This window comes from Leptosomus discolor, chromosome 5 (genome assembly GCF_034619465.1).
Source record: "Leptosomus discolor isolate bLepDis1 chromosome 5, bLepDis1.hap2, whole genome shotgun sequence".
NCBI lineage: Eukaryota > Metazoa > Chordata > Aves > Leptosomiformes > Leptosomidae > Leptosomus > Leptosomus discolor.
The window spans coordinates 9,430,547-9,451,273 of NC_141395.1; the positions used below are offsets into that span (position 1 = coordinate 9,430,547).

The 20,727-nt window shown below is 38.2% G+C and overlaps 1 protein-coding gene across 4 annotated transcripts in view; it reads left to right on the top strand.

The window, feature by feature from the left end:
• Positions 1 to 20,727, top strand: part of DPP10 (dipeptidyl peptidase like 10) — a 234,066-nt gene that overhangs the window by 65,359 nt on the left and 147,980 nt on the right. For all 4 annotated transcript variants that reach the window (XM_086466120.1, XM_086466121.1, XM_086466122.1 and 1 more), the window contains one exon: positions 16,957 to 17,051. In XM_086466120.1, coding sequence (XP_086322246.1) covers positions 16,957 to 17,051 — 95 coding nt within the window. The remainder of the gene's footprint in view (positions 1 to 16,956; positions 17,052 to 20,727) is intronic.

Below are 20,727 nucleotides of genomic sequence, written 5' to 3' on the forward strand. Positions count from 1 at the left end.
CAGTATAGAATACAAAAGACTCTTGAATTCTGATCCACAGTGGTGGAGGAAGCCTCTACATCATTCCTGTCGGCTGTTCTGATGGGAGCCATGAGGCAATAAAGAAGTGCCGGACACTTTTTATTTTTAACATTCCTTTTTTTTTTTTTGTAGGCGATTAATGCTTTTATGCCATCCTTTGCAGCCTCCCTGACTCTGTGCTCTCAGCAGTATGTGCTGTGCAGTTGTGAGACGTAGCCCATCCCTACAGGTGGTTACAGCCCTGTTGGCTGCATCAGCATTTACTGGTACTTTCCAGTCCAAAACCCTCCCATGGCTCTGAGCCAGGCAGCATCAGCTGAACATGTAAGTCTCTGTTGTCGTTGCTGGGTAGGGACTTTTTTAAAAGAAACCTGCTTCCGTAATTTTTTAAACTGTGTTTAAAAGCCCTTTACTGTTCTAGAAAGCACAGATCCTGATGGACTTGCAAATATAACCATTTGCTTCTCCATATGTGTAATATATAACACAAATATGTTTCCTCTGTCCTAAGCTATAATAATCAAAGGGCAGTATTTGAGGCTGTTGCCTATAATGGGTGAGGGGAAGATAGTTGAAGAGGTTGTGCTCTGACCTTGAATGGCAAAGTGCTGAGCCAACAGTGTAGGGCTAGTCCCCACAGGTATGTCTGCAGTATGCTAGATAAGTTTAGATAAAATTTTGTATTTCTACCCTAATAGTGAATTGTTTGAATGACACAAGCTGGATTCAGACAGCAGAAGTGGCACACTCCACAGAACAGAGCAGAATAGGCTCTAAGGTCTGACATTTGCTTAGTGTGTTTCACATTACTCTAAAATTAAATGGATTTCTTTCATTGATAGATCCCTCAGGCATTATTGTAGTGAAAGATCTTTCTTTAGGTAAGATATTAAGAGCATCATGGTAGGATGTGATGGGTTTTTTTCTTTGTTACCTCATGTTGTAATATAAAGAGATACAGTGGATTCTGCATTAAAAGTGTTTAAAACAAGTCTGCGTGCTTTTTATAAAAGAAAACCCAACAGGAAATTATAGGGCTGGTGCCAGAACTGCAGGTCAAAATCCTGTAGTCTGTGCTCTGAAAGAATATAGGATAGAGGCCCACAATGGGCCCTTTTGACCTTGAAATCTCTGAATCTACTCCATATAATGAATGACGTTTATTCTGTTTACATCAGTTCTGACTGTCCAGCCTTTGTGTAGTTGGAATAGGTAATTCTGAAGACAAAATCCACTTCATATACTGCAGATGAGTACTTGGAACTGCTAAGTGGCTTCCCTGCAGTGACTTAAATTTTAACCTGTCAACTAGAATAAAGTTTGTGTTTAGAACTATTAAAAGTGTTCATTATTTGGAAAAAATTGGAACATTTCTGTCTATGTTCCAATTTGATGCATGAGGGGTTTTTTTTAATTTTAGTGGAAAATGAAAATAATAGAACAAAATCTGTTTGATAAATTCAGCATCAGGAAAATGTTTAATAAATATGATAAAAATTAATAAATGTAAACAAATTTAAGATCGTAAACAAATTTAAGATTGTATATATATGTGAGGTATATAGTATATAATATGTCCAAGAAGATGATCGGGGGCTAGAGCATCTCCCCTGTGAGGACAGGCTGAGGGAGTTGAGGTTGTTCAGCCTGGAGAAGAGAAGGCTCTGGGGAGACCTTAGAGCGGCCTTCCAGTACTAAAGGGGGCTGCAGGAAAGGTGGGGAGGGACTCTTGATCAGGGAGGGTAGTGATAGGATGAGGGGTAACGGTTTCAAACTGAAAGAGGGGAGATTTAGATCAGATATCAGGAAGAAGTTCTTCCCTGTGAGGGAGGTGAGGCACTGGCACAGGTTGCCCAGAGAAGCTGTGGCTGCCCCCTCCCTGGCAGTGCTCAAGGCCAGGCTGGATGGGGCTTGGAGCAACCTGGTCTGGTGGAAGGTGTCCCTGCCCTTGGCAGGGGGGTTGGACTAGATGGTCTTTGAGGTCCCTTCCAATCCAAACCGTTCTATGATTCTTCTAAAGGAAGATATTTAGATTTGAAAATATGGGTGTTCTGCCAAAGTCACAGTTACACCAAAATAAACTTCATTGCTGTTAATATTTGTGGATCAGTCCTTCTTACGTGCCCTGTAATACATCCTTGGTAATGGAGTAGAGGAGAAAAACCAAGGATGTTTCTGTTCAGGACTTCCCCATGACATAATGGTGCTTATTCTGGATCCAGTTGTTTTAATAATTACAGATCATGAGTGTTTGGTATATTTTTTCACCTTTCATGCTCTAGCTTATTCAGTCCTTCCAGCTATTTTCCTGGGTTTTTTTTTGGATGCAAAAATAAGAAATCTCCAAACAGGTGTGTTAAACTTTTTATAAAATAATTTCTAGGTCTTTAAAGCAGTTATTGAGTAAGTATAGATTTAGTAATGAAGTTAGCATTTCAGTTTAAAAAATGACACTTTTATTTAGGGAAAACCAGAAACTAATGAAATCGGTAACGATGTTAATCTGAAAGGGGAGCATAGTTGAAGTGGAAAATGAAAGATGAATTGCTTGAATTATCTGATCAGAAGCAGGTGAGCAGTGTAATTCCCTGGAATAATCAGTACGATAAATTTGGAACCATAATTTAAATATTTAGTCTTTGAAACTGATGTATGACTGAAGTATGGAGAAGAGTTCTATAATTTCACTTGCATGTCACACCTGGAGCAGATCTGTGCTCCTCCTTCTGTGGGTAACATGCAGTCAAATTACTACTAGATGCTTCTGCTCTGAAAGAACAGTTGTTGGTTTGCCAAGAGCGCCATTGTTCAACCTTTCCTTGATTTTCTTCTTTTTATAATATTGCAATTCAGCTACATTTTTTTAAAATTAGTTGCATAGATGAGCTGCACAAAATGTGCCTAATAACATGTTACCTTTGTAATTTTGAAAGTAGTAAAGTAAAGCACATGAATATAGTGTTAAGATAGAAACTTAATGGCTTGTGTCTCTTTCCCTTTGGAACTAGGACTTTATCTTTGAACCAAATAAAATCTGTTGGTGAGTGCTCCAAAGTACAATCAGAATCCTTTCCAGGCCAGTATGAGGGGCTTTAGTTGATCAGTTTCTATCAGAAGAGTTGTTTATGAGTTTGAGATCATGTCTCAAAGTTTTCTGTTTGCATCCTGAGGATAAGACTATTCTGTAGGTCGGTCAATCTTCCAGACTTGCTTCCTGCTCTTATGGAGCTAGCACTGAGTGTGCCATGTGGTGGAACAGGACCTGCTGGATCAAGATAAGCAGATCCTGCACAGTTACTGGCACTGCCTGTGTAATTCCTCTGGTCTGCTGAAGCGTGGGGAATTACATGTACAAATTAGACAATGATATCCAAAACAAATGAATGCCAAAGGAAATTTTGCCAGTGTTTTCAAATGTTGGTGACAAATCTGTGTTTCTGTATCTATGTTGATTAGAGGCCTACACACTCACCATTTAATTTTCAAATTAGTTAGCGTGGGTATTTCCCAAGAACTCCAGTAGTATGGTAGGTAACAAACACCTACAAAAAGAAGACCTCTTAAGTGCTTTTATTTCGTAAGTTAAATTTAGATATACAGGATTTAATACTTCTGGGCAAAAATGTTAATGGCGTGTTTGACTTCTGAATGTCTAATTTCTGTTCAAAGTTTAGATGACTGATCAGTAGAAATAATTTAATATAGACTTGTATTTCGGATTCATAAAAATATATAAGTAAATCACAAAACATTGCCTTGATGTGATATATATATATATCTATATATATCTATATATATATATAGATATTACTGGTTGCATGATAACTCTCAAGAGCTAATGATCTTCATTTAATCAACACGTATTTCTTGTAGATCAGAATGAAACACTCCTATTTTGGAAAAAGCAGGTTAAATAATTAGGTATGAACAGAAAATTGCCTACCTTTGTTTATTTTTGTAATAACTTAGAATATTTTGTTTATGCTTTGGTAGTATAAAATAAAAAACAAGTCCTATCAGTTGTGTAGTTCTGTGACATTTATCTGCACCTGCTAAATTGTGGGTCCACTGCCCTGTGAAGCAGAAGTCTCATTAACTCCAGTACAGTCAGGATTTTAACAAAGATGTCTAAATTCTAGCAAAGCTGTTGGATTCAGTGCAATGAAATTGAACTTGCTGAAAAGGACTGAGAGTAAACGCACTAGTGGCTTACTGAATTTTTTGTACCTATTGCCATAACGATGAATATTTATTAAATAAGAAGCATTTCTATTGCACACAGATACTTTAACTTATTTAGCATAATATTTTTAGATTTAATTTCATTTTCAATGGCAGCAAATTGATAGCTGCAAACTATGTCTTATTATAATCTGTAAGTCAGAATTCAGAGTAAACTACATATCTAAGGTCACAAACTTTTACCTTTTGCTGCTTAATAGTTGGCAGACACTCTCTCTCAGAACTACATACAGAGCAATAAAAAATACAGTGGATTGGTTTTCACAGATAATTACCGATTCCTTCTACTGCATATTCCGCATCTCAAATGGTGTACGTTATCACCATCCAGTTAATGGTATAACTATTTCTAGAGGTTGAGGCTCAGACTTTGAGCTGGGGAGATAGCTGCTCTTTTGGCTAGGGGCGAACAAGGTGTGTTGACAAGCGTCTACACCAAGTGGCAGTGTATTTGCGGCACTGGAGGAGGCTTAACATCCACACGTGCAGAGCCTCAAGGAAGAGACTGTGTGTACAGAAAGGAACCATCTCTTATTTTTGTTATTAGTATTTTTTCATATTAGTAAATAAATCCAAAGCATTGGATTACCAAAAGGACCAAAAGTCTTTTGGATAATTTCCTGGTTTTGATGAGGACTGAAGATTCGGTACCATTTGTGAATAGGGATGAACTCTGTGGTGTACTAGTCATGGAAAAGGCAGTAGAGAGCATTCAAATTATGCTGGCTAGAACTCAATATTCTCCTGGTCGTTGAATATTGTGAAACATTCGAAATAATCGACTTTATTTTCATTCTTAGATTATTCTCTTCCTCTACTGACTATGGGTCAAGGTTCAAGACTGTCACACCGTTCATTACAGAGGAGTGTTTGCTTTTGTAATGTCTAATGAGGTAATTTTTTTTGAGTGTGTGGTGCAGTCTTGTAATAGCAATGCCAGGCGTGGTAAATTTGGTGATTGTCATTTTCATTACACTAGAAAGCTTATTCTGAAGAAGTGAATGGTCATTAAAAATTAAAGAAAATATAGGACTGAATGGGGATTTTATTTGCCACTAACATACTCTGAAAATTGGTATTTAATGGGATTGATATGCATATTTTCTTTTGGGACGTAGTATGTTGTCCTCTGATTTCATTGACTAAAGTTGGAGAGTTATGATAGATCGGTAGAAGGTATCACCGTCCTGAATGAAACATATGACATGACCAACTAATTTGATAGTATGCACATATTTATTTCACCTTTCAAGTGTCTGTGAATGGTTATTTTCCACAAAACTAATGCAGGTTTTTTCAGTAGTAAATAATCTGACTCTGGACTATCCTTGCTCTGATTTAGGGCTTAGATATATTACATAGCACAATCACTTTCTCTGTATCCTCTGTTTTGATTATAATTTCTTTAAGACGAAGTTTACTAGAGCCTTTACTGGATTTAGCACAATTTCCATGTACTACAGAAATTGGCTGGAGAGTGGTAAATAATAAGCATCAGCATTGTCCGTGTAAACCTGGAAGTCCTACACCTTGGCCTCATTTGCCTTTGACGTGCTCTGCTGGCAGTCTGAGACTCTCAAGAGCTACATTACGCAGCTTGTTAAGGACAGCCCTGAGGCCACTTTGATGATTATACTTGCCATCTTTTCACTGTAAGCCTGCAGCCTGAGTGTGGTGGTAAGCATGGAGCCATCAGCTCTGGCTAAATCAGCTTGCTGAGACACCTTCATGTGGACAAAAGGGAGTGAGCAAACTGCTGCTCCAGAGGCTGGTCTTTTACTGTCATATGTACATAGCCAGTGGCTTTTAATGTTCTCACTTGTTGGGCTTGTCTGTGAAATGCCAGTCACATCTAGAGCACTGCAGAAGTAGGAACGATGGTGAGTTCTCAGGCGTGTTTGAAAGGCACAGGAGGTTCACGTTTTTATTGCAGGTTAAAATACCCAGTTTTACTTGAGAATAGTAATGATATAGGAGTAGGGAAGCAGATAAATCTTCCTTCCTTGAAATCACTGTATATTATCTGACGTACGGTGCAGCCTTGCCAGTTTGGTAGTCTGTATGAAATCCAGCCTGGGCCATGCTGCCCACTCCAAAGCATGAGCCATCCATGTCCCACCTGGCTTGTCCGCTTGGCAGTCTCGGCAGAAAGGTCAACTCCCAAGGCTGTCGGAAAAGTGCTGCTGTATTGAGATACCTTATTATCTCTCTGGGGAAGGGGCTGGCATAGGATGTGTGACTGAGGCTGATAATTTGATTTTCTCAATAGTCCAGGGATGTGTATGTTGTTTGGTCAACGGCGAGCTGAGTCCCTTGCCAAGCTGGCTCAGTAATGGTCCTTGGTGCAATGCAAGAAGGAAACCAGAGATTATTTTTGTATTCCTGATCAGAAATGTTTCTGTGTAGTTGGGAAAGCTGAGCAGTTTTATGGGAAACTTGGGGAAAAAGTTAAATGTTCTGGGCTGGCAAAATTACATCTACAACATCTGATGTTTCACCATCACTGTGCAATGTGGGGTGAGAAAACCAAAGTGCTGGTATAACTTTCCCTATTCTTCGTCTTTAAATTTTTTAGCAGCTGAAGTACAGTGCACTTTTTAATTTGAAGTCCCTATATATGTGGAATTTTTTTACAGAGAGAGCAGATAAATAAAAGTGTAGGTACCAGAAGGTATCCAGGGGTAATAACCTGGTGGACCTTACTAGAGTTGCGTGGCACCTGAGCAGTGATACTACCTACTAAGAAGGCTCTGTCTGCTGTGAATACTGCCCCTTCCCCTCCTCTTTCTCTTGGCACTGATTTACTGTTAATTGCATTTCAAACAAATTGGAATGGACTAATAGCCTCAAGTCTATTAGCCTAGCTTTTAACACCATGAAATCATGTTTAGTGCTTTGCTCTAGGGGGGGAAATGAATATCCCTAAAATTTTCCTCCAAGTAATGACAGAAATAGAGATGCAGATTTCTGCATTTAAAAAAAGTGGAATGGGGAAAGTGCAAGGAGGAATGTCAGAAATAGTAAAATCTTGTGCTTTAGTCCATCAACTGATTGCTCTGGTTAGATAACCGCCTCCCATTTATGCTAGTACACACTTAGATCTTTTTATTTTCATTTATTTTTATTCATTTGCATTGTAGTGCTTTGTCCAGTTGTGTTCTAAAAGTAAAGGAGACTTTTAATACTTCTGATAGGAGATTAATTCTGGCGTGACTCCTAACTTCTTTCAACTTGTTGTAATTGTTAGACAGCTCCTTAAATGATTTAAGTTAACATCTTGCTGTCACATGGTGTATTGACCATTTTGGAAAGCTGTAGTTTAGCTGTAGCTTTGTTATTCTGAGTGTGGTCTTGAAATGAGACAGACCCTGCTTGGGCAGCCTGGATTTGGGAAGTCAGTGGGCAGATCTATGTAGAGGTGCTGTGCTCACACCCAAGCAGGGTCCCAAGGGGAGTACAGGAGAACCACTTGAAAATGTCTTCATCCAGGAAGACTGGAGAACAAATAGCTTTGACTCTGTCCAACAAGACTGGAGAAGAAATAGCTCCAGCAAGCTGTTGCTGCTGTCTGCCATGGATGGCAGGATCATAGCCCTCAAGGCCTTGCAGTTTAAGTTACCAGTTAATAAATTGGTAAGCTTGTAGGAAAACCTGGGAAATTTCTAGATTAGAACAGCTTTGTGTTATCATGGCAGTACATAGAAGAGGAATGTATCTTTCAGAAACCTGGGTGTGATGGTTTAGTTTTGCTGTGAAAAAAGCTGACAGCACACCTGGGTTCCACAGCATGTCTGGGTAGAGCCCCCGTACAGTCACTGGAAGATTATTCTGCTGCATTTTCTGTGATTCCTTGCATTGCAGTCTATCTGGCTGTATGCTTGTTGTCTTTGTGAAGTAATTCAGCTACTTCTCTTCTGTTTACATCTTTCCAACATGTACAGAAGTGACTTGCTTAGGCAGCAGACAGTCATGTTCTTCTAGCTGAGCTTGTCACAGACATTACTTACTACTGTGGCTGATGGTTGCTGTCCACCTTATTGCTTCCCAGAGCTCTGCAGTGAGTACTTCCTCACCTGCTTTAGGTGAAACTCAAGAAGGCTTCGTTTAACTGCACTGTGTATTTCACTGTTGTATTTTTTTCTTGTGAATCAAGCCGCCAGTGGATTTACTAATACTCAAGAGCTGTCTACTTCGTCTGTCCTATCTGAAGTGCTGGCATGGGGATATCAGCAGTTGTAGTAACGAGGCACAATCCTGTGCAATTGCATGATAAGAAAGAAGACTGTGATTTTATAGATGAATAGTGACTGTTGAAAGGAGTTGAAGATTTTCATACATTGATAAACTAAAGTAGTCGGGACCACTGAAAATCGTCATGAGTTGAGTATGACTTGGTATGGTGTCCAATGACAAGAGTAGGAAGGAGGAAGATACACTGATTATGGATGGAGATTTGGATTTTGCAGGCTGATCCAGCATGCCTGGTCCCTTTATTCTGAAGTTGAAGAAGGTCGGAGAAGGATAGGTTTTGTGCAAATGCCTGCACTCCCAGTTTGTGCTAGTTGCCCCTTTCTGCCCAAATACACAACATGAAATAAACATAACTTTAAAAAAATCCAGATTGTTTTTGACTAGGCTGATTTATCCATCAATAGCAGCGTAACAGTGGAGATCTGCTCTCCCTCGGGCTATATCTTCATGTTAATACAGCGCTGTGTAACAAGCGGGAAGTCCAGCATTCTCAGTGGAGCTCATGTGCTTGTGTGCAGCGGGATGCTGCTGAGACCGCGCTGCTTCCGTTTCTATAGCTACTGTGCCATAAGATCTCCACCTGGTTTTGGTTAGTTTGTGTTGGGCATAGAAGGTAAAGGGAAGGTAGAAGACCTGTAGAAGTCAGAAAGTATAGGAATTAGCTGTGGCTACAACTTTGCAAGCCATTTTGAATAGGGAATCTTCTATATAAGGAAATATTGTCTGGAGAAGTCACAGTTTACATTATAAAACTAGTGCAGAATAAATGTTTTCTTGACAGTAGTACTAACAAGAGCCTAAACTTTTAGAAAAGCGGTGAGAGTCCTGCTCAGCTGACACGTGACTTATCTGGCATATTGAAATTTGGTCTGTATCTCTAATATCTTTGTAAATGACTATTTTATTTAATTAGCAAACACTTAATTAGACAAAGATTTGTCTAGCACCTCCTGTTCATTAAATCAGAAAGCATTCTCTATTTTAATTAGCATGACATTTTCTATAATCAATTTAATGAAATGCCATCTGCAGTTCTAATAATACTGTGTACAGCAAAGGCTGATTGACATATGTGTTGACAGCAAGGTATCAACCTTGTCTTATGTTTGTATTTGCAAAAAAAGTTAAATAGGAGGAAAAGGAGGACTTGGAGATGCTAATGCTGCTGTTTGTCCTGCAAAGCAGCATTTTATTTAAACAAACCAAAATAATTGGTAAATAATTTCAGTGGAAAAACAAGCATATACAATCTTCAGGTTAATACTATCAATAACTTCATAAGACTGCCCTGAGGCCTTCTTGTTGTGGATATTGTAGAGTAGATTTTCAGGATTGCTTGAATGTCTCTTCTTCTGTTTCCTTCACTTTTTAGATGCTGCTTGTGCTCTCAAGACTGTTTGATAGCTTACCTTGATAGCCGATGGTTTCTATGCACAAGACTGCCTCAGTACTGATGCTGCTGTATCCCCAGCAAACTCCCAGCCCTCGAGCAGGAGCCCCAGGGTTCACCAGCTGGGTCTCCTCCAGCCAAGCGAAAGGCAGGCTCTGGTAGAGGGATGCGAGCATGTGTCTGCTAATTTTGCTATGGTACTGTCTGGATAGGGAAGGGCCCCAGATTTGGCTCCCTGTTCTGTATTATCATGAGAACAAAGAAAACAAAGTGGACTAAAGCCCATCAGACTTCTGTAATGCTCATCATTTGTAAGTGCGGGGAGGTTAGGATGTGAATACTTAAAGAGTATCAGTGCCTCGTACTTCTGGGCTCCTTCAGGCAACTAGCTTAGACTAAGATTAGACTAAGTGCTGTGTACAAATTAGTGAGCAATTAACTGTCTATGTTCTGGGTGCCTTCTTTATAAATAAGTCTTTTCTTCAAACTATTCAATATCAGTAAATTCTAAAATGCTATTGAGCCAAGTCCTAGCAATTTGGACTTTGCATGCCTCCATTGAAATTGATGGATCCACAAGTTTATCTCAGGAGTTACCTGAGAAATAAACCTTATTGGCAGTAAATAATCCAAATCTAGTAAACATTCTACCAAAGTACTTTTGTTAGGCACACAAAATTTACATTTACAGTACTGTGAATTTAGTAGGAATTAGTTTCGTAGATTGGTTGGTTGGTTTGTTTGTTTTCCACCAAAGGAGTACTATTGATTCTGTTACTCCTTGTCATTATTAGCATTTGCAGAGGTTATTCAAGTTAATCTTGGTGAGCGTGGTGGCAATATAGATTTACAAGCTGGGCAGCTTTTTGTTTTATAATAAGCTTGGATTGCTATGATGACTGTTAAAGACTAGGGGAAAAACACAATGCGTATTCACAGGTTAAAATTCACAGGTTAAAAGCTCTGAATAGAATAGAATAATATTCAATAAAACAACCCCACTGGTAGCAACACAACTCTTGCAAGGCTAAGAAGAAGCACGTAAAGAGTATTGGAGGCTCAGATTCAGGAATCTCCTAACTCCTGTGGCTTTAATGAGCCTAAACTGTCTCTTTAAGCTTTCAGAAATGCTCAGATTCCAAGCAGGGCAGGGTCCTGCTTTTATGCTTTATCAGGGAAACCCTACTTGTTCCTGAAGCTGTTGGATCTTTCGAAGTACAACGCTGATGACTCGTAGTGCATGGCTGGTCATGTCTCACATCTGTATTGGTCTGTGATCTCCTGCAATATATCCAGATTGAGAGACCTACAGAAATGACAGAACTTTTCACATCACCCTTGTCCTTTCACTCATAGGACATGATTAGCTTTCTCTTGACTCTTACAGCTGAAATATGCAGTTAATAAGTGTGTCAACAGTTTAAGGCACACAGGGAGTCTCTTGGAGTGACTCTGGGAGAAAAAACCAACAACTATGTGATAAGTCGCCTGGAGCGTTTTGTTATGTACAGGTCTGAATATGCAGATGCCACCAATAAAAGAAGAAAACTTCCAACTACTAAAAAGTTGGATCGATATTAAGCTGAAAGTGAATAGGGCACTGAAGTAAAAATCAAGTCTTAAGTTCCTTCAGTGTGCTATTGATGGGCTGTGTGACCTGTGGCAAATCACTTCAGCTTTTTGTGTATCTTCTTTATCTATTACCTTTTGTATGGTCTTGACTTTTCTAATTCTTTGGAGCAGGAAACTGACAATATGTAATAAAGTTTCTAACACAACAGGCTTGTCTTTCAAGTTAGTGAAAACAGTTAGTGTTCATTTGGGGAGCACTACTGAAAAAGAATAAAGAAACAGCTCAGTGGACTATCATTGCACAACTGTTGTTTATTTGGCAAACCAACTGCAGTCTAGATACCGCTTCTCATAGCATTGCTTACAGGTACAGTAATTTTGAGTAAAGATAATAGAGGCTGGCTCTAAATAATGGTAAGTTTTTAACTGTTTGGAATATAGAGGTTCAGTCACAATGTAGGTTTCCTTTAAAGTATATGGTAACTTGACCTTTCAACCCAGTCTGTGTAATTTAAATTACAGAACAAGTTGCTTAATTTCAATGACATGGGAAATCAGAGTTTATACTCGTCAAATAAACAGCCTCCATTCAGTGTCCTGCTTTCAGAAAGCTAAATCGTTAAAGGCCTTATAGACTGTGGGCCAGATTCTTACACTGGCACAATTTAAGGCTTGATTTTCAGTGATGATAATGTAGTTAAGGATGTGAGTTACTCCATTTTTTCCCCCAAATAATACATAATTTTTCATTAGAATTTTTTTTTTTAGATAACGTGGATGTATATGATGCCATGTGAAGCTAGTTGGAACAGTGAGTGCTGCAAATCAATTCTATAGGATTTAGGTTATGGCAGAATGTTGTCAGCTCAATAAATGAGGGTAAATAAGTTATTGCAGGATTGATGGGGATCAAGGTGCTTGTCAAACATGAAAAGTTTTGCATTGGTTTCTTTGCATTTTGTGATATTTTGCTTGTACTTGGAATTACCCTGGAACAATATATATTAGGCCAGGCACATTATAGAGCTGCATCTGCTGCCACAACACGTACCTTGATCTTGAGCAGAACTTTTACCGGTGTTGAACCTGAAACAGAAATAATAGCCATAGTAAAACTATTTATAGGAAATGCTGCTTTCATTTTAAAAACACTTGAGATGATGATGATGCCATATTTACATCATAGTTGCATAGCTGAAGGCTGTATTTATGGTAGTTATATATGCATACAAACTAAGATTTAAATTGTATGGATTAATCATTTCAGCAGAATGTGTTCTACATTCTTTGCCTAGAGATAGAGCACGTGATTAAAAGATTTACTTTTAAACACATGCAATACCATAAGATTTTAGACATTTAGCCTCACAATGGTAAAGTGGATTATTGTTGGTTCTGCAGCTAATGTAATTCTGTAAGAGGATGTAATATTTACTTTGCTGACTCAGGTGAAATTATTATGCTGCGATAATCACAGAACCATTTTGCTTTTAGAGTTTGTTTTCATCTAATATTTTATGTAACATTGTATTCTTGTAAAAGCCAAATAAGTTGTAGAGAACATGTTCAGCAGCAGGTTTGGTCTACAGAGCTGTGTGTCCACTAGGCAGCCTCCTTCACAGTCAGTTTTAGAAGTAATCTCAAAATCAAGGTGGAATAAATTCTTGCTAAAGATAGTTGTCTATAATAACAGCTGAGCCTACCATACGTTTTTCTGTCTACCATCACAGTGACTGCTGAGTCACAGAGTTTGTTATCTTAGTCAGACAGACATTAAATTTGTCTTCTAACAAACCCAATGGGTTTAATTAAACTAGACGCTGCAGTTCTGATGAAAAACTTTAGATATGCAGCACAGGAAACAAGAAGGATATTCATGGCACTCTGTCGTAACCCCTGCAATTGAGCGAATCAATTTGGTAAGCTGTACCAGAGCCATCTCAGCAGGTAAACTAAACCACCTGCTGCACGATAAGGGAAGGGAGAGAGTGCGATAGTCCAGTTTGTCTGCCTGGGAAAAATTTCTCTACTGAGATTTGTGGAATTTGCATGCTGTGCCTTTGAACATCGTACCAGGCATACACCCACATGGATTCTCTAAAGAAGGCTGCATCACTAACCAACCCCAGTATCCAACCTGCAGCTGAGATCAATATTTGATGGTTTGTAGGAAACTGGAGTAGAAGGTACAAACAGGAGACGAATTATGCATCAGAAGAAAAAATAAATATCCCTTGATTTGACAGGCAGTCAACTAAAAAAACCCAAGGGTTGAGATTTTTATTAGAATTGTCTTGGCACAGAGCTACAAACATGGATTATATTGTGCAAACAATCCTCTGTTCCCAAAGATTCATTGCAGAAGGGGATGAGATCAATAGAGGGAGTTAAATCCACAGATTCCAGGCCAGAAGAGATCTCAATAGCCGTTTATTCAAACTCAGCCCTTTATATTTTTACTGGCATTCAGACTAAACTGGTTCTTGACATAAAGATCTAAAGCATATCTTTAAGAAAAAACATCCCAGGGCTGCTGACTCTGTCATCTCCTTTGCTGGGCCCTTCCACACATCCCAACCTCCATACCTGTCATTTACTTTTTCCTAACTTTACATATGTAGACATAGACGTCTTTGAATTTTCTCTTTGTTAGTTAACCTGAATAATTTTAGTCATTCTAACCTTGCATTTTTATGTTTATGTAGTATTATGTACACAAAGACTGTTTTGTGTACATCACCCAGGGTTGGTAGGTTGATAACACATGTTCTTTATAGAGGTGTCCTCATATTCTCATTTGCTCAAGACAAAATGCTTTCTATTTTAGTGATTTCCATAGGTAGAGAATGTGGCTCTTCAGTGCTGCAATTTGTGCCCAAGAGGTTTTTACATGATACTACTCTTTGTTTTAAATTAAATGAGAATTTATTTGAAGTAGGAACTCTGCTTCTCTGAATGGCTTTATGAAGTGTCAGGGATCTCTGAAGTTCTTTGTGGTGAAGACAGCAAGATAATAAACAAATCAATCGGTTGCATAAATCGACAATGTTAAGGACTAGGTATTATTTTCTTTTGTAGACTTTTTAACTCTACGTAACAAAAATTTCAAAACAACTGTATGTTTGTGGCTCATATTTACATTTGACCTATCAACGAAAAATATCATCACAATCTTGCATGATCATCAACTATCACATTATCCAGCCTGACAAGTTGTTGATTGGAATGAGACTTCCATATAAATTAATATCCTTACTTTTGAGGACAGTATTTATGCTCAGCGCTTGCGTGGTATTTTGATATAGTCTTATCTGAGAATCTCCATGCACTTTGCGGCTGTTCGTTTAGTTTGTGCACTTCAGGAGTTAACTACTGGTTTCCAATATTGAGATGAAAGCCCAAGTTCAGTTAGAGATATAATTAGTGTAAAGTCTGCTGTTTGAAGAGGTCTGACTTTCGTTTTCTGTTCTAATTATTTGAATAAATTTTCTTACAACATGAGAACAAAGGCTTTAATTTATGTAATTCACAGGATTTGCTATTCCAAATGCCGTTTCTCACCGTCTGTATGACTTGCAAGAAGAGCCCTAGGACTGTGTTTACTCATGGTCCTGTTGGCAGTTTTAAGGGAAAGTTCTTTACTTGGGTGAAATATTCTTGGAGGATTAGTTAATGAGGCGTGATGCTGTAAATCCTGTTGGCCACATGTACATGGCATGTAGAAAAGTAGGTAACTGAGAGGTTACTTAATTATGTTCTCATACTTTTGTTTGGGTTTGGTTATGAATATGGCTAGTTGTTGACAGCTGTTCAATGTCTCTGGGTTATATGTGCCATTTCTTACATTATGGTTTACTCATAATTGGGGACTGTTCTTTGGCCAGACAACTTTATTTTTTGTGTCATATTGCATAGCACAATAGTCCAACATCACTGGGGTTTTTCAGTGCCAGGGGACACAAAAGAATACGTGCAAAAAACCCTAGAAGTTGTAAAAACCTTAACGTTCTATAGTAGCCAGTAACCTGAAACCAAAAAAACTTTCTACAAAGTATTACTTCTTTTTATTCAAAATGAGTATTTGAAATCTTTGTCTTTATAAAAAGTTACTATTAATTCCGCACTTCACAATCTAATTTTCCTTCTTAAACAACAGCTCTGATAATACTGTCCTAAACTCCATCAATCCCACCCCCCTTCCCAGCCATGATCCTAAAATAGCTTAGTAAGCTCTTCAGATGAGGCTTCATTAATTTTCCAGAACATACCAAAGGATATTCACTAGTGCTGTATCTCTGGACTTTCTGTGGAGTCAATTAAAACACAGCTACATTTTTCTGAATAAGCAAAGCATTTTTTTTTTTTTGATACATAGCCTTTTTCTCCAGTCATATTAACATCCCACTTGATAAAATTCAGGGATCTGTAATGATTTTCTCAGACATTACTGAGGATTAGTAAAGTTCTTTTGTGTTTCTGTTAGGCTGGTTTAGGACTGTCCTTATGCTTTCTATATTTTTATAACAAAATCATTTCATTTGATTAAATATAAATGACTTACATGGGTTTTAAATAACATGAAGGAACCAGCCCTCAATCTATTCAATCCCTTAGTAGAAATAGTGTGAAATTCAGAATAAGTTTTTTTATTTTAAATCAAGGCTTATGTAGTTATTGTGTATTTCTTGGTAATTTTGCAGGTAGTGATACAAACGGATAGAAAGTGTTTTTCATAAGAGCCACAACTAATTTTGTGAATTTTTATTTGTTTACTTCAGGTGTATTTGATTATTTTTCATAAGGAAAGTTGTAAATCAAGTAAGTGGTAGAAGGAGAAAATTAAAACAGTTCATCCCATGGTGTTTTAATTGTTCTACAAATGGACCTGTTTTGCTTCAACTCTTCGTTGCTCACATTCATCTTATGTGATGATCTGGTATTCTGTGGCCCAGCACTAATCGCACAGGGCACGGACTGTCTTATGGTTAGTACATATCTTTGTCAATCCAGTTACCAAAGATATAGAATAGTACAGAAGTTTTGTTAGAATCCCTTGTAAGGAGGTACGTGAATATGGTGTCCAGCAAAAGCTTTTTTCTTTGCAAAACTTTATGTTGGTATACAGCCCTTTTCATAGTGAACGTGGCTGGATCTTAAAGTGCCAGAGTGACAGTGGTATTTAGGTGAGAGCGGTTTTACGTTCAGAATGTCACTTCATTCGCAGCAATCCCTTTGGATATGTTTTTGCCACAGAAAATTTTTCCATTTAAATGAAATAAAGTTTTTGAGGTGAACATGCTATTTTTGAAGCTCATGAGGCAGATCAACAAAACCGGATAATATGAGCGCGGTTCTTCTCTCAATCTTGTTTGTATATTGTAATATAAAGATACTCTAATGACTTCAATATTTTGGTTTTCTCTAGAGATGTATTAAATACTTAATGTGGTTGCTAACTGTTAATGCCTTTGTTGTTGCAGATACAGCAGTGGTCTATAAAAATAGGAATGGACATGTTGTTGAACTGAACGTAGAAACAAATACAACTACATTATTATTGGAAAATACAACTTTTGTAAGTAATATATATTATTTACTTATTTCTTAGTAGGAACCTGCTAACATTTTTTGCTGCAACAGGAATGAGACAGTATAATATTTAAAGGTTACAGAAAATATGTTTATAACCTAGACTAGATTATATATAAATGCAAAGTATAATCCATTCCTCTGTCAGTACACGATTTCTGTCTGAAGTTATTTGTTGTTTTGTTCAGCCTATGTGTAAACATCCAAGATGTTGGAGGATATGTTGTTGGCTGTAGTCCTTGCTTTGTTCAGGCCATTTGAAGGATCGTGCCTGGCATACGTGCTGGTGAATCTACCTGATGTCTGTTATAATAAGAGATTTCATAAAATGGGGTAATGCCATTCAAAATGTTGAGAGCATTTCAAAATGTTGAGAGCATTTCACTGTTAGAAAAGGAGAAAAGTGTTCAGGGGAAAAGATTTTCCTTAAAGCAATTAAATATGCAAAGAAAAAGATATTTCCTAGTCCTGTTAATCTCTGGCTTCCTTGTTCCTCTGTGCTTTAATGGCAAACTAGATGATTTGGGATTACTCCTCTTGGCCAGTAAACAGTGCATACATGAGTGGTTTGCATATGTTTCTGACTAGCAGTAATTGCTAAGAAACACTTTAATGCCTTGGTCTACGTTTTCTTTTGCTTCACTTGGTGCTGTTATTCACGGTGGTACCACTTAGGTCCCACCCTGTAATTCTCGTTTATCAGGGTTTTGCAGCATAAATGTGTGGCTTGTCAATCTTTCCTCATAAATACTCCATACAGGCCACTGGCTGTTATTGTTAATCCCTGTATTTTTAATTTAGTAAAATCTTTTGCACCTGCAGACCCAAAAGGATGACTCATTTTCATCAGCACTCTTTGGCAAAGGCTGATTTTATTCATGGTCTGTTCCTGGCCTTTGCTGATACAGATTCCTCCTTTCAAAGCATAAAGCCCCTGGTGACCTTTTCTTCTAACTTCTCAAACTAGAAAAAAGAGAGTAGAATTTCAGGAGAAGGAATTTGATGCTGATGTCCTAGGTCAATGTAAAGATGAAGAAGGGTGGAGAGAATTGTATTTTAATGTCGTGCATGTGGGTCTCCCTTTCTGTAAGCTGCAGCCTTCCGTATGCTACAGTGTGCCTCAGGGTACCTCTTAGCCCAAAAAAGGCTGGTGGACACAATTAAAAGTGGGTGAAAAGGTGGATTTCTGTCAAGTACGAACGACAAAGTATTGCAGAAGCATTTTCCCTCTTATCCATGTACGTGTGTGTGAGCACTTCCCTGGCTAAGTTTAACTGTGTCAGGCCTATGTATTGCCTTTAGTGTATAACTTGAATGCGAGCAGCTACTTGGACATCGCTGGCTATAAAACTTGACTTTAATGACAAGACTTGAGTTTCCTCACAGATGAGTTCATATACTTTTGGCTGCAAGTATTTGGCTCATGTGATGTCAAGTGTAATGCCAGCACAAGAAGCTCTTCAGGCCATTAGGCGAAATCAGTCTTGCCAAGTAATGATGGATCAGTACGGACAGGCTGCTTCACTCTACAAACATCACCTGTTTTCACGAAGTCGCTCTTCTCTGAGCTTTTATGGAACTGACTAATCCTTAAGTCATACAGACTGAGAGCGCTCTAGACACTAGATATCTACTTTTCATTAGAAATGTGAGAAACTGATCCAAAATGGATAATATACAAGCAACTATTTAACAATTAAGTATGGAACAGACAAATAAAAACTTTAAGTGTGTGTTTTCCTGCAAAGCTCCTCTCTGTACACAGCCAATAGCTAATAGTGTTAGAGGTAAATAAAGTGAATTCCAGCAATGATTATTCACATGGAAGTAGAATAAAAAGCTGAAAACAGAGCAGAAGACTCAGTGAGTTTGTTGGTGTGTGTTTAGCAGAGAGCAATGGAAAACGTTGCTGTGCCGGGTTGTCTGTTGACAAGGTGGCCAGTGATCCTAACATTACAGAGGCTGACTGTATGGCTGACATCAAAAATTGTCCTGTTCGTCTGAGCTCCACTGTCCCCAAATTCACACTGCTAAATGTACTCTTCCAAAGTTAGACACCTGGATCGTTAATCAAACATTTTCCTTACTCAATGTCACATCTGCTTAATCACTGGTGCATAATTAGAATGGTGCTGGTTTAATGACTCTGCAGAGATGTCTCATATTAAAAAAATATGGCACAGATCCAGCGTAGGCAGTGGTAGTGCAAGTTCCCTCATTCTTCCCTATCAAAGGGTTTTAATTGTGGAAGAGTCACCTTTTGACGGGAGTTACTACTTTGTTTTCAGTCTGCGTTCCCTCTCCTGTTTGCCTCTCTGCTCAAGCAGCCCACAGAAGTGGCAGGTATTTCTTAGTAATGTTTGGTTAATGTCCCTTGAACATTGAACTGCCATGATAAACTCCTTGTGCAGAGGCAAGGGTCTAGTAATGACTCTTTGTTGCTACTGCTTGGGCTGTAGTTGAACCAGCAGCTCAGAAGTGATTTTCTTTTTTCCTCGTTACTAATCCCCTGAAGCAGTCTTCTACTGTGTACAGATCACTGGCTCTTCTTTTGTGTTTTGGAGACTGCCATTTTTGTGCAAAGTATGTTTCTTTCATCCTTCTTTGTGTTGCTTATTGTCTAGAAGTCAGATAGCCCTACTGAAGAGCTGCTATGCTTCCTACGCCTGTATGTCAACAAAAAAGCAGACTGCAGTTTTCTCAAAAACATGTATGTTACTTGTATACAAGATTTAAAAAAAAACTGAAACCCTTTAAAAGCACCTTTAAAAATAGTCATGCACCTGGAAAGAAGAAAGGCTAGTGTTTTGTCACACTAAGATGCCCATTTCTTTTCCTTAGGGAGGTATCTATCCAAAGTGCCTGAATTAAAGTGCTTGTTTGTTTGTTTTTTTTTTCCAGTTTCAGTAGGTTTGATTCAGAAGTAGAAGAAATTACTGCGCTTCATTTGTCCTTTTCAAATGGAATCCTTTTCTATAATCAATTTATTAGTGAAACAGTCTGGCCTTTATATAATTAAACTATCAGCAAAACAATATTATAGATGACAAATACAGTGACATAAGTGAAAAGAGTAGCTTGTAAAGCACAAAGAATATCTGTTAGCATCTCTGGATATAATAATTTAGAGATGTTTTCTGATACACATTTGTCCTCTGAGAGTATTCGTGTAGTGCATCCTGTTTAAACTGTATAATAAACAGTTAATATTCTGAGCCAGTGGCATATAAATGTTAACAGCTGGAGGCCAGGCAAGTCTTCTATTAAATGGAGCCAAAAAAAGCCCTAGACATTAATCACTGTGTGGCATCCTGATGTTTGCGATGCTGCCTCGATATGTGATTACAATATGTTCCCTATCATCTGTCTGAGGTGCCTGTCACCATGATGGTAAGTGACATGCCTACCAGTTTTTCAGCATTTAGCAATACTTTATTTCACTTTACAGTTCCAAAATAAGGAGCGTTATGCTGCATTTATCTAAGCTATTTCAGTGTTTAACAAGCATTTAATTTATTCCTTTTGCCATCAACTATTATATAAAGGCACTAAGAGCAGGTTACCAGTTCGCACATAGCCCAGCCACAAGAACTGTTGAAGCTGTAGAGGAGAGCATGGAGGACCATATGGATTCTTTTGCTCAGGGGATGTTGTCTCTCTGG